General features: G+C 46.5%; 1 protein-coding gene across 1 annotated transcript; it reads right to left on the bottom strand.

Annotated features, from left to right (window-relative positions):
* Positions 1-2957: 2957 nt before the first annotated feature.
* Positions 2958-11978, bottom strand: LOC144097099 (uncharacterized). The gene is made up of 5 exons (XM_077629888.1): positions 11857-11978; positions 11195-11349; positions 7181-7254; positions 5378-5464; positions 2958-3192 (listed from the first exon to the last, which is right to left on the bottom strand). The coding sequence occupies exons 1-5, from the start codon at positions 11953-11955 to the stop codon at positions 3059-3061; spliced, it is 549 nt and encodes a 182-aa protein (XP_077486014.1). The 5' UTR covers positions 11956-11978; the 3' UTR covers positions 2958-3058.
* Positions 11979-14861: the final 2883 nt, after the last annotated feature.

Raw genomic sequence — 14861 nt, 5'->3', positions numbered from 1 at the left:
TTTTATAGTCCTACAATATTTTTTGTCCTTTAGAGTAACCCCGTTATACTTAGTGGCACGGGCAGGGACATAATATTTTTCGTTCTTTAATAGTCCCACAATACTTTTTGCCCTTTAGAGTAACCCCGTTATACTTAGGGGCACGGGCAGGGACACAATATTTTTCGTTCTTTTATAGTCCCACAATAATTTTTGCCATTTAGAGTAACCCGTTATACTTAGGGGCACGGGCAGGGACACAATATTTTTCGTTCTTTTATAGCCCCACAATAATTTTTGTCCTTTAGAGTAACCCCGTTATACTTAGTGGCACGGGCAGGGACACAATATTTCTCGTTCTTTTTATAGTCCTGCAATATTTTTTGTCCTTTAAAGTAACCCCGTTATACTTAGTGGCACGGGCAGGGACACAATATATTTCGTTCTTTTTATAGTCCCACAATAATTTTTGTCCTTTAGAGTTTATAAGCCTGACAGGATATAGCCATGCAGTATACGCTTGTCAGACCTGTCTAAATGTTCAGTTTGTCAACGCTAACCAAAATGTATATCTCGAGTCCGAGTGTTGTCCCCATGAACTTGGATAAATTTTTGCAACTATATGTGTCCAGAAGTTCTTTTTGTAACAAATTTCTTCATGCTGTGTGGTACATGTCACTATGCCTTCAGAAATATGCTACAACGTCTTATAGGACGCGTCTTTAGTTAAGTACATATACGCCATCTAATACATATTTAAATTAAAATGGCAAATAATCTCGTGGAGCTAGACGCAAGATAAAAATAGCTTTAATGGGTCCCTTCAGCGGCCTGGGGCCCTCTTTGTGTGTCCGTTCACAGACAGGGACATCGTTTTTTTTTTTCATCATTACATAACGCTTAACCAACCCTTAAGAGTACAGTGTGATAGCATATTAGAGATCCCTCCCGCGCAAGTGCTCCTTCTCTGTCGCTTAGGTGCTGCCTACATGCCCATATATGCGGAATTGGTCATTCTGGACATTACATTCATAGGTCACTGGGAGTCCTGATGCCACACATGGCGCAGTGGTGCAGCGGTTAAGCGATGCGCCACAGCCCCGCCAGGTGGCTGTTTCAAACACACCCACAATTGGGGCTTCCGGGGCGACCTCTCGCGACCAATCACTAATTTAACTGTTCGCTGCCACGGTGGGCAGGTTGTGATGACGCCACAAGGTCACGTGACCCAGGTGGCATGTGCGTTCTTCTTTTTCGCTCGCAACGCCGATGTCAGTGTTGCCTCTGGGAGCGGGAAGTTTATCTCGAAGTAACCAACTCGAAGTAGCCACCCGCGTGGCAGAACTGATCCCTTTAAAGAAGAAAAAAAAAGCTTGGAAGTCAGATGTTCATTTATTGTGCATGCAGCTCCAATATGAAAGGGAACAGCGAGTTGGCACGTATTAAAGAATTATGTTGTTATACTTCTCAATGAAAATAATCTTCCAGGGGAAGGCTATTTTGAACAAACCAAAAGTGCGTGGTTTTCGCTCATAGTTATGGAATATTAATTGGTTGAAAGCGAATAATGTGTTCCCTTTTACATTGGAGCTGCTTGCACGCCGAGCCTAACGAGGATATGAATCCACGCTTGTGTGACATACTGCAAGGAATCTTAACAACTTACTGGTATACGGTTTGCTTTCTTTCGTTTGCATCCGCCCGCCGTCAGTTTAGCCTCATATGGACGTTTCTCATAGCGTTGAACTGGGCGCGCTTTAAGTACCTTGAAAGAGCAGTTCATTTGGCGCACATGAATAAGTGTTGAAGGACTCTAACGAGTGTAGCAACGACAGGTGCAACAAATGCACGAAGCAATTAAATGTCATTTCTTCCTGGCGGAAGACTGCCGCATACCCAAAATCTATGCGGGCAACTCAGCAGCGTAATAATTTCAGAGTGTGGCCCGTGTGTTTCATATCTTCACTAGAGCTACAAATCTTCGCCAGCCCGATATCGTTTCCGGTCGGTGCAGCGTATACACGACGCTCGCGATTCTCCCTTTGCATTGCCAATGATCTTGGTTTCTCTCGTTCCAGGAGACGAATGCGTTGAAACGTCAGGCTGTGTTGGAACTCATGCGACAGAATCAGTTGCACTGGTCTTGCCCAAAGCATATTGCCCCAAAGCGTTGTGATATTTGGGTTTTCTTGCTCAGGACCGTCGATACGTGGCTTTGTTTGTGATGAGAGATGCAGCTTTAGTCTAGTCTGCATTTAGCTAGAATGTTTGTAGCCGCGCGGTACTTTCTACGTTATTCGAGATTAGAGTAGGTGACTGCCGCGCCTTACCTGTGTGGTCTTCAACCCATATGGGTACGACTCCTAGGCGCGGTCCGATATTTCAAAAAACGCGCCTTTGCCCGAGAAATGGGCCGGCGCGTGCGTGCTACTGTTCGCAGCGCAGATGGACTCCAGTGGTCCCAATGGCGGTGGTGGCGGCTGGTATATAAGCGCTGGCTGCCCAGATTTCGGCTTGGACCCAGCGCACTTCCAGGGCTAGAAATTGAGCGCGGTCAAGAGCGGCGGTGATTTTGTTCTTCGTTGACTGCCGAGCACGGTTGTTGCTATCGTAGCAGTGGTTCAGTTCTTTGGGGGCGCGCGTCAGCCCTGTAAAGAGTTTCTTAATCGGAAGACTTTCACTGTCTTCCTGACTACTAACATGCCGTCACCACGACGCACGTGGCAATACCCTTACAAAGTAATGGCTTCTAGAGGCGAGGCCTATAATGGGTCCAGATATCTGTTTGGTAGGCGACCACGTCCCGTGTCGGTGACGCATGCTCAAGTCAGGCGTCATCACCGTCCGTGAGTTGTATACCCAGTCCTGATTCTCCGAAAGTTTACTCCACCCGTAGGAAGCAACAGGCCTGCATGCAGTCGCACGAAGGAAAGAGCGAAGCGTATACAAGAGTGGAAGCAATTGAGTATGCGCGGGCTTTATTTTATGTTCAAATGAGAAAACGGAGACCAAGCAGAGGCGTAACGGCGGTGTAAATGTTCCATGAGTGCGACGACTGGTTCTCGTGGCGCCCACGTGCTCACTGGTGGGTCTTGCAGGTCTCGTCGTAGACGGCGTGGTGGCTCTCGCCGCAGAGGAGGTGGAAAATGAACTTGCAGGAGTGGGTCAGGTGGTTCTTCTTGTGTGCAGGTACCACCAGGGAGCAGGCAGACTCTGCGAGAAAACGTCCGATGGAGTACGATTCACGTTTCCGCACTGGGAACGGAGAAGTGGCGAAACTCCTACGCCTATGTTTCAACGCCACTGATGCTAATGGCTACGGGATCGCGAAATGTCGGTGCTACAAATTGGTCAACGTCGGAGGTCCGGCGTACACGAAAGTTGATTGTACGAAAGCACTCTACGCTCACCAACACCGACCAAGAATCTTGTCGTTTTTTGGTCTTGTGCCGTTGCCTAGCAACAGCGATGCCACGTTGTTAAAAAAGAAGTCAAATCAATTTCCACGACTGGAAGTGGAACCCGCGAACAGATCAGCTTCGCAGGCCGCTGCGCGAGGGCACTATAGGCTATCACCGCAGACGAACACCCCTCGTGTTAAACTGCAACACTGAGGGAGAGAGAGAGAGTTCCAGGCACCCCTTCCGATTAGAGAGTTGATCTGGGTCCCGGCCCACTCGTCTAATCCGGGGAACGAGGCGGCTCACGCGCAAGCCCGAGGTTTCGTCGACCGGGCAGTGAGCGCGCCCTCCGACCCGAATTTCACGAGGGACGTGCGGATCTCATTTCATGACATCACCCATCACTTTAGGCTGGAGAGGCGCGCATATCCCCCTCCCCACAAATCGTTAACAAAAGCGCGGGAAGTTACCTGGCGCCGACTGCAAACACGCTCCCTTCTGAATCCGGCAGTGCTTGCCCTCTTGTACCCTGGCCAGTACGACCCAAACTGCCATAAATGTGGTGAAAGGGCCACATACGACCACATTCTGTGGAACTGCGCAAATGATCCGCCTCCGGCGGAGTTGATACAGCTCCCTTCTCCCGAGCGGTGGGAGGCCGTGCTGGTCAGCTCGGACCCCAATATTCAAGTACGGACAATCGAGCGGGCCAACGAGGTAGCCGCCAGCCATGGGCTAGCGGCCATCTAGCATGTGTCTCCTGCAACATGCTCTCGACGCAGTAAATGTTTTACAATCCAAAATCCGGGCGCCCATTGGCTTTTGCCGCCGCTCTTGCCCGGTTCACCAGCAAAATCTGGTCCTTAGTTGTTGGGTTGTTGATTCTTGGTATAACTGTTTTATGGCATGCCCATAGCATATGGTATAGGTCAGCCACTTCACCGCAGAAGGCGCAGTGCGGATCGTACGAATTTGGAAACATATAGCTGAATGTGACGGAATTTATATAAGTAATCGATTGCAACCCACTCTCGCGCTGTGCATTGCACACCGACTTCTTCGTCCACTAATACTGCCCGTGCTTCGCACTATAATCGGTTTAACCAAGTTAGAACCCTGAGACTTTTTTTACATGCTTAAAGGAACATACAGGTTGGTCGTTTGCGAAAGTCGATGTGTGGGATACAAAGAGTACTTGCGTTACAAAAGCGAGAGAAACGTAACGTAAATATCCCTCTCTTGAGCGACCTGGTGTAACTGCATCGGCGTAAATTGAAGATTTAATAGAAGTAAAACATAGCTTTGTTGAATAATAATAATAAACTCGGATCATGACAGAGATGAGTGAGAAAATATACGGTAAACGGCAACAGCGAAACGGTAAACGGCAACCCAACCCATCCGCGACTTTCAACTATATTTTTCCCAGGCAAGGCACTGCTGCATTGCCTTTGCTTACGAACCTGATTAAGCAAGCAGCGTCACGCCTTGGGTGGAACCTATTACTTTGAATCAATTGGTCGGAATCGACGTGAAGATGCTGTTTTTCTTTTCCATCCTAAATCTCTTGAGCCGTCCACATTTCCAACAAAACCGTTCCCGCCTGGAGTAGTTGATCAATTCGCTCTCGTCCTATTATAACCTTGCCGTCCCGGCTAGCTCAGTTGGCAGAGCGACTACACCGGTGTGGCGGTGGTCCCGGGCTCGAACCCCGACTAGGATGAATTTTTCTTTAACTAAGAAGTTCCCGTGAGGGCTGTATTCCTTTGTAGCCGTATGGCTGCGCTTGGGTGGATAATAATCAGTACTTACTCCCTTATTTTCATATGATCTTAGTTGCAAAACACGCCAGTCTGTTAGTGTCATTTGTTGGTTAAGAGGTGCCAGGGCGACGTCCTATCCTCCTTCTACGTATTCTGTCCTGTCCTTGTGCCTTTTAACCAGTACGAACTCCAACCAACCAGGTCAACAGTGATTCCTAGTATGCGAGCCCTTACCGCCAGCGTAAGGGTGCCTGTAGACCTTGCACTCGTTGCAGTCGGAGTAGGCTGTGTACACGTGGACGTTGTGTCCCTTCTTCGGTCCTGGAACGAGAAAAATATGATGATGATTATGGATTTTTATGGCGCAAGGGCATCTATACTGCCAAAGAGCGCCATGGCACAAGGTATTTTCGACTTCTCAAGGTGGGGTCAAAGACCCATTTCCCAAGCATTTCACCCTAAATAAGCCAATCGAGCACCAGACCAGGGGAAAGCTTGTACCCATTGTATCACGGGTGGGTACCCGGCGGCACTGGGGATCGAACCCCGCACCTCCCGCATGCGAGGCGGATGCTCAGACCACTAGGCCACCGCTGCGGTGGAACGAGAAAAATAGTAAGACAAAGTTTCATTAGCGTGGTGCTTCAGCTTGGAACTTTTTTTTTCTGGAACAAGACATTGTTTTCAGTCGCCACAGTAAAAGCCTAAACGATGCCACGCTCAACAGAGAGCGGGCAGTACTAAGGCGCACCGCGTACATATTCGTTTATGCTTCCTGAGTTGTGTTACTGCGCCAAACCAACTAGCCGCTGCGAAGATGGAATTCACTGGCTTTACTCTGGTGAGCAGAGATAGTGTTGTGCCCTTGGACGGTTCTTCGGGCGTGAACCAGCCCGTACATACATGCATACATACATACATACATACATACATACATACATACATACATACATACATACATACATACATACATACATACATACATACATACATACATACATACATACATACATACATACATACATACATACATATTATATTTTTTCCAGAAATTGAGCTAAAAGCTATGAGCTTGACTAGGCCTAGGGGACAGCTAATACATGGCAATAACGTGTGTTTTAAAAAAAAAGAATCTATAAATAAACATTCACCCAAAAAGTTCACAAACGAAATTGACCTATACAATTTCCATAGCATACACACAGCATTTAGCATACGTGATGCATATCACAAAAAGAGATCTCACACAAAACAAAACAACAAAAAAGAGTAATAATATCAATGTGCAATTCAGTATGAAATATCGCTTACAAAACAAAAAAATGGTAGCAGAAATCATATATTAGCAAAATAGGCATGTCCGGTAATGGTCGAGACAAGGATAAGTATAGCGCTGAAAAGCGTTTTAAAGGCCGATGTGGCAATCAAAATGATCTAGTTGCGATATAGTAAAACAGACAGGTATAGCGGTGATGGAAACGTTTTCGCACCGCAATGCGAGGGCCACGTTGGTTTGCATAGGGGTCCTGTCGCTGAGTTCTGTGGCGTACTCGAGAGTCCGACCGCACCTGTCACGTTTCAACACGTGTACACAACTGGAAATGGAACTTCCGTGTTAGCGACAGTGCTGCGCGCTTTAATAGCTTCTTCCTTGTCTGGGTTGATCACGGGTGCACACATCTGGAAGGGGAGGGGGGAGGGAGGGAGCCACCCTGCACGAGATTTCCCACCAGGGGGGCGTCATCACGTGACCACCCCGTGTTCATAGCCAGTGCCTTGCTCCTGGCGCTGAATTTCCCAAAACAAACGCAGCGAAGGTTCCCGGGACAGACGTGTTGATGTCCGCAGACATCTCGCGTAAGGGCAGCAGGCGAGGAGGGGGGGGGGACCCCGCTTGGGCATCTCGCCTGAGCCGCGTTTTTCTGCGCGTAATCTTTGTCACATGCCAGCTAGCTCTGATTTTCCGTATCACCAGTGGTGACGTCGTCAATTAATTTTCGAGTGGCTGAACGCTGCTTGTAGGGATGGTACGCTTACCGGAAAGAACCGTCACGTTGACCTTGTTGTAGTATTTGTAACCTTCCGACTTGAGCAGTTCGGTCTTGACGTTCCTGTGCAATAAGAAAAATAAAACATTATTATCACACGTAAATCACAAGTATAACAAGCAACATGGCATCTACTCCCGCCATTGTGGCCTCGTTTCGATGGAAGTGAAACGCTAAAGGCGCCCGTGTGCTGCGCGATGCCAGTGCGCGCTAGAGTTCCCCCCCCCCCCCCCCCCCCCCCCCCCGAGGTGTTGGAAATTAATCCGGCGCCTTCCACAACGGCATCTTCCCTTTCGACGTGGTTGAGATGTCCATCGAAAAGTGAGACGGTTACTGCGCCCTTTCTTTTCCTCAAAACCAATTTTGATTCAAAAGACGCTGCAGTAGGTTGGGCAGAGAGGGGGTCATGTCAGTTCTCCCCCCCCCCCCCCCCCCAAATGAGGAAGAGTAGCAGGAAGATGCGAGTGCACCTCTGCGGCCTCGATCGGCCTCGACTCTGCTCCCTTGTCATGCCAGATGACGATGTAAATCCAGCTAAACGATATTGAAAAAAAAAAATCTTATCTCCGGTTCAGGCGTAACCGCAGGTGGTCGAAATTTCCGGAGCCCTTCACAACGGCGTCACTCATCGCCTGAGTCGCTTTGGGACGTTAAACCCCGATAAACCATAAACCATAGCGTTCTGTTTTTCTACGTTCTTGGCGTCTATAGCGTCTGCGTTACGTTTCTTCTTGACTTTGAAATTTGTATATTGCCCATTTTTTGTATTTTACACATTGGTGCATTTTTGTCGTTGTTATTGTATTTTCTACCTATACAACAACTCCCCTGAGGGGTTGGCAGTATTCCAAATAAATAAATAAATAAATAAATAAATAGATAAATAAATATGCGCGTCTCTAGGAATTTTGATGTGCCGGAGGAGTTATCATGGCGTGAGCATGTAAGGCTGGAGAGTCCCTGCAGTTGCTGTTATTTCATTAAATAAGCATATTAAAAAAACTGCGGCGATGGCTGAGTGGTCTGAGGCATCGGGGAACGAAGATGCTCCGTTTGCACTACTGCTGGTTCGAATCCCATTCGGGGCTGAAGTGTTCTTGCACTGAATTCCATGCACTTGAACGGAAGGTTTCGGAATATTTCGGATAAGTTCGGCTTCAGGTTCGGCACATAAGCTGGACGATGTTCGCCTTAATTTGACAAGCATTGGAGCTAAAAGAATTTTATAATTAAAACCTTATTGATCCTGCCAACACAAGCGGATTACGAACGAAGCCGCAGTGAGCAGTTTTGCACTGAAAAGTACCTTTTGCGTAAAATAATAATTCAGATTATAAATAATGATTGAGATTATGAATCATATAGGCAACGGAAATCCTTATTTGATACCCTGTCAGGGGCTGTATAGAGTTAAATATTTTCACTGCAGCTATTGTGACATCTTGCATGTCCAATCAGGCCGGAATGAAATGCGAATAGCGCCTGTGAACAAAGCAAAATAGTTTAGCCGAATACTTTCTGCTGCATTGTACAACCAACCTGAATCATATTGTTTATGGGCAAAGGTTTGGTTTGGTTCGGTTTATGGTGGTTTAACGTCCCAAAGCGACTCAGGCTATGAGAGACGCCGTAGTGAAGGGCTCCGGAAATTTCGACCACCTGGGGCTCTTTAACGTGCACTGACATCGCACAGTACACGGGCCTCTAGAATATCGCCTCCATTGAAATTCTACCGCCGCGGCCGGGAACGAACCCGCGTCTTTCGGGCCAGCAGCCGAACGTCATAACCACTCAGCCACCGCGGCGGCTATATGGGCAAAGGGTTTAGCGAAGTACATATTCATAAATCGGCTGTCAAGGAATATCTCTCTGTATATTAGGAAAGTATATGGCACATGCCCGTTCACGTTTCATTCCGGCCTGACCGCACCATCGAGGTCAATAAAACGCGAGCACGAAAATACGAAAATATTGACTGCTGAGCTGAAATAGAGTTGCAGTGCATTACCACTCAGTACTAAAAGCGGTCATGTTTTTTAGCTGAAAATGAAACTCGCGTATATTTAATTCCTAACTGTTAAATCATTTTTTTTTGTGTGATCGCGTGTAATTAGGCACCAGTGGTGCAGAGGTGAGTAAAAATGATTAGCACATGTGACAGACGACCCGAAAGCAGTGCTGGTGGTAACGCGTTACAAGTAACGCCGTTACCGGTAAGGCGTTGCTTTTTTCGGTAACTTAGTAACGTACTCGTTATCATTTCGGAACTGTTACGGGTAACGTACTTAAGTTAACATTTTTCGGTAATGTGAGGTGTCACGTTACTAGTTTCTGTTTATTCCAATTGCCCCCTTCGCCTCTTTTTTTAGAAAAAAAAGCGCCGAAAGTGATGTTGCAAATGAACAAAATCCACAGGGGCTCTCGACGACCTTTGTTGCATGCCAGAAAACACCTGCCCATGATGACGCGTCCAACAAATATATATATATATATATATATATATATATATATATATATATATATATATATATATATATATATATATATATATATATATATAGTGGAAGCAGTCGGGGTTGCTCAACGGGCCAGTGAAAACTTGCACAGTGAAAAGGCCACAACTGGTTCGATTATATTGGTTTATTCACCAACGGTTTCAGACGGTGGACCGTCCTTCATCGGGGTTTTAAGTCGACTTAAAAGTCTACTTATATATATATATATATATATATATATATATATATATATATATATATATATATATATATATATATATATATATATATATATATATATATATATATATATATATATATATATATATATATATATATATATATATATATATACCAATAAAGCACGAAACACGTGCACGAACACGCAACACCTGCTACCCCCCCTTACCAAACCACTTACACTCATAACTCTCTAAAGAGTGGAAGCATGTCGAGCATTTTGGAACATCACATTTTTCAGAACTACTGTAAAGTTGTTGAGATATCACCGATGTTTTGTTTGTGAAGTTATAATTGATGATGAAATGTGATTTTGTGTTTTAGGTCACATTCAGAAAATGGGTTCACCATGTGCCACAGTTACTAGCCGTCACAAGTAACTCTATAGGAAACTTTAGGCCACTATAACATTGCTAAGATTGTGCACATTTGTGCAAAGTATTCTCGTTAAATCAGGATTTCGGGTAATATCATTGTTGGGCGAGAAGTTTCATGCGAAATATGAGCTTTATAAAATTGTTATCGTGAGTTCTTGCAGCGAAGATGCACTAATTAAAATTTATAGCTATGGAGTAACGGAAAAGTAACGTGCGGTACTTTTTTTCGGTAACGGTAACAGTAATGCGTAACTTTTTTTTGTAGCTTACGTGGGGCGGTAACGCGTTCCTTTTTTTTTTTCAGCGTACCGAGTAACGTATTTAGTTACTTTTTTTCGCTAACGCCTACAACACTGCCCGAAAGAGAGAATCTCACCGCGCGGCGCTGTGGTTTACGAACACCCTGATAGCAACAGTGCTGTAGGCCGTTCCCACGTAGGCAGCAAGGGGAGGTTGGCAGACAGCAACCTTTGTCAGTTAGCTCTTTCAATGAGGGTCGACCAGGAATTCAAGTGTAGGTTAGCTGGCTCTTCCCTTCTTCTTTCACTCCCTCCTTTATCCCTTCCTTTACGACGCGGTTCAGGTGTCCGCAGATATATGAGACAGATACTGCGCATTTCCTTTCCCCAAAAACCATTATTATTATTATTATTATTAGGTTAGCTGGCTTCTTCTTCGAATGGATACTGATGTGTCACTTCAAGAAATAGCCGCCTTAGCCTTGATATTAATCTTGCAAAAGAGACTGTTCCTAACTGTGTCCCTCTCCCTGGCAGAAGCGCGTGATACAAGTACTGAGCCTTTAGTGGATCGATTCAGTAGAAGACAAACGACTGCGTAGCCAACCAGGGAGCTATGCGTAGCGAGCACAGCATGCCTGCACATACTTACACAACCAGGCCGCTGGAGTTATTAACGTGACCCTCAGCGGTGCCGTTCACCAGGGGCTTGGTCTGCCTGAAGTAGGTGCACTTGCCGTCTCCGAAGTAGGGGTCATGATCGTACGTGCGGTAGATTACGTACCAGTATGACTCGAGCGGGTAGCACTGCGCGCAAAGCAAACGGACGCACATGCACTGAGTGATGCGTGTTACTGGCAGAACCACACTAATAAAAAAGCAATGAGCACTTGCGTCGACACAGTTTCTGGCTGTTTCCCTTGTCAGAGGTGATATATTTGGAGTAAAGTGGCCTTACTAATGGTATGCCTGTTCTGGTCAATACAGAAATTTAGGGAAGGGAAGTCCCAACAAGAGCACAATGCAGAGAGAAGTACTGTTCTTTTTTTAATCATATTCCATTTCTGCGACTCAGCTGGCGCTGTGATACGTTCGCGTGCCCCACTCACGATTAAGTTACACTCAGAAGGACTAAATTCAATCACTTAGGCTGCCTTACCTGCAACTAATATGCTGCCATGATTTCTGTATAGGTCAGTGCAGTAATGCTTATCGCTAAAAGCACTCATGGTACACAATAGCACACCGTACTATACACTGTGCAGTGTATTGCACGCACCAGACATTGCGCGAGCTTAAGGTTCACATACGCACCTCAGCCTCGTTCTGGTACTTTCCAAGCTCCGGCCTCAGCTCGTAGTCGACCGCGCTCACAGTGACGACGAGAAATGCGAATGCCAATGGAGACCACATGTTGCTGTATGCTCTGCCCTGCCCGGAACGATCGTCTGCGGTGTGTGCTTCGACAGAGACCAAAGGACGCTCCTGAACTGTGCCGCAGAAAACCCAGTCTTTATAAAGCCAGCGAAAGCGCTTTTTCTTGGCCCTGCCCCCCTGCACCTTGATAAACCGTCTGTCCCAAACTTCGGCATCCTTTTTTTTACTTGGAGAGTATCATCCTCGCTTGTACCTTAGAAGGAGCGACGTTTAATCGGCGAGCCGTATAGGCTACGTCTCCAATGTTGCGTAACCGCCAACGGGCCCCCCCCCCCCCCCCTTTTCACTGCTACCGCTCAAGAAAAAGGTGCTGAGGGCCTCTCGCTTGCGCGGCCTGCAGGCAGGGTACGGAGTGGTCTGCCCTGGCGGACCTTAGCTCTTTGCTTTTGCTCCCTTACGGAGGAGGTCTGTCGGCGTGCTGAGCGCGAAACTGCCAATGTCGCAATCCCCATCCGGTGTGGTGTGAGTCGGCGCGTGTGGCCGCGGTTCAGCAGACGACGGCAGGCTGAACGGCACGCCGCCATAGGAAGAGGCATCAGTGAGGAGGCGTGCAGAGGTCTGGCGCTGTCCACACTCGCGTGGCCATCGCCCTTGAGGAGCGAGGAGGAGCTGTTCCCTTTCAGCCATCGCGGAGGAATGGTCTAGCCGCTCTGCCAAATGAAAAGTGCGAGAGAGAGAGAGAGGGAAAAAAAGAAAGAGCGGAAAACCTGCCCTTCTCGTGCTGGGTAACGCTCGCTCTGTTCCGGCGATAGACGACATCGACGACGTTTCGTCGCGCGGTGGCGCAACGTTGCGTTGCCCCTGCCGCGGCGGCCAACAACCCGGGCGATATCTCGTGAGAACGCGGCGGCGGCGGCCTTTTATTGGTGCATTGCCTCCTGGAGCAGTCGTGAGTAGCGACGAATGACCGCGATCTGCGGAAAATTTTAAACTCTCGATTCGCCATCGTGGGCCAAGCGCCAGCATTAGAAATTGTCGAAATGCGACGCAAAAGCAGCAGCGTTGTCATTTCGCGAATTTGTCTGAAGACGCAGGTTATAGCAGCATTTCGTGGACAGTTAATTTCGCAAAATAAGCAGCGATGGGCCCCTCAACCCCCACCCCCCTTCCATGCTTGCTGCAATGGCAGTGTGGCTCAGCGCTACACCGTTCCCACTCTCGGGACACCAGCCGTACCAGGAAGGCTGTCATCATCATCACCATCATGATCATCACCAGTAAGCACTGCATAATGAGAAAACACAACAACGGCTGTTGTTCCTGAAGTAAGATATTTTAGGTAGTATAAAGGCAGTGTATGACACGTAAATGTGGACATTGATGCTTGAGCATGCATGATAAAGCCAGTTCACTTGGCAAATGGCTCATTAGATTATATCGCAAAGTCTAACGGCGCAAAGATGCTGCGCCGAACTGATACGAATTTGAAGGTATTGTGTATATACGTGAAAGTGTTTAAATAAGTGACATTGAACTATGACTTGTTGCGCGTTCATTCGCTTGTAAAAAATAAATTGCAGACATGAACAACATGCTCATCTACTTTTGCACATGATGCGGGTTCGAGCAACGCAGTTTGTTTTTTTTTTTTCTCTCCAAGTTACTCCAAAATGGTTGTAATCCTGCTCGAGATGCTCCAGGACGCAGGTTTTTCTGCTCCAAGAGCTGTTCAAGAAACTATATATCGTGGCTGTCGCACCCCTGAAAAAGGTATGAGTATTATGCAAACTGCTCTTATTAGAGCCCTGAAAATGGGCAAAATTGACATAAATAAACATATTTCATTCGAATAATGAATTGATATTTTATCGACATTACTCGCGGAAGAAAATTTTCGCGAGTTTATACGAAATTAATTCGTTAGCAGTGCTTGGCGATTATAACCGCATGGTGTACAGTTACCTGGCATATATATCAGGGTATTTCTGTACATCTCTGTACTGTAATGTTCTCGAGCCTGTGAACTATGTGTGACCTAGTTTTCGTGTGTATCGTGTTCTGAATATATTTCTGTGTATTACTGTTAAGTGCTATGACTACATTATGTTTTGTGGGCAATATCAGTAGTATGAGTCTTCACATAAATGCACACCCTGTCTCAAAATTTGTTGACATATCCGAGCGGAAGCTAAAGCTTGTACCAGGCAAAACAAAGGCCCGGACAGTAATCTTGCACGTTAACAACAGGCAGTGAATGGCCGGCGCCCATCATATATTAATGTATTGAAATGAAATACATTATATTTAAATATTACTTTATAACTCTTCACGAAGTGTAAACACTGCATTTGCTATTTGTATAAGCTTCATGTTCATATTCAATTTGGACATCTGCTGTATGTGTAAGTATTAAGAAGTGTAAACACTGCATTTGCTCTACGTACGAGCTTCATGTTCATATATCTTTTTGACTGTGCTGTGAAGTCCACTGCGTGATGCTGCCTGTAGGCCCCCAGGGCCCAGTCAAGCTGTCTGTGACAGCTTTTTCCCTGGGGGACCCCCAACTTGTAGGTTGGAAATAAAGTGGATTTGGATTGGATTTTGATATAGCAATCGCCATAATACAATTGCCACGGCCCACGTGTGCCATTTTAATGAGTGTAAAGCTTTGAAAATTCAACCCGTGATTTGATCCCGCCAACGGCTTCCACCCCAGGGCCAACAAATTTTGAGACCGAACTCAACGAATGAACTGCCATCCTAAATTGCAAGGACTCTTGTAGGTAGTTGGACTTTTCGGTTTTTATTTTCTGAAAATTCGGCGGTCTTTTCTCGGTCAGGCGAGTATTATTTCTGACGAATGAATTACGGATTTTTTTCCGTGATTTAATGCGGCAATCCTGCGTGGTCAAAAGTCACTTAGAGTCTACCTCGGCATTTTT

Source organism: Amblyomma americanum, chromosome 7, assembly GCF_052857255.1.
Source record: "Amblyomma americanum isolate KBUSLIRL-KWMA chromosome 7, ASM5285725v1, whole genome shotgun sequence".
NCBI lineage: Eukaryota > Metazoa > Arthropoda > Arachnida > Ixodida > Ixodidae > Amblyomma > Amblyomma americanum.
This window is presented reverse-complemented; position numbering and strand designations above follow the sequence as displayed.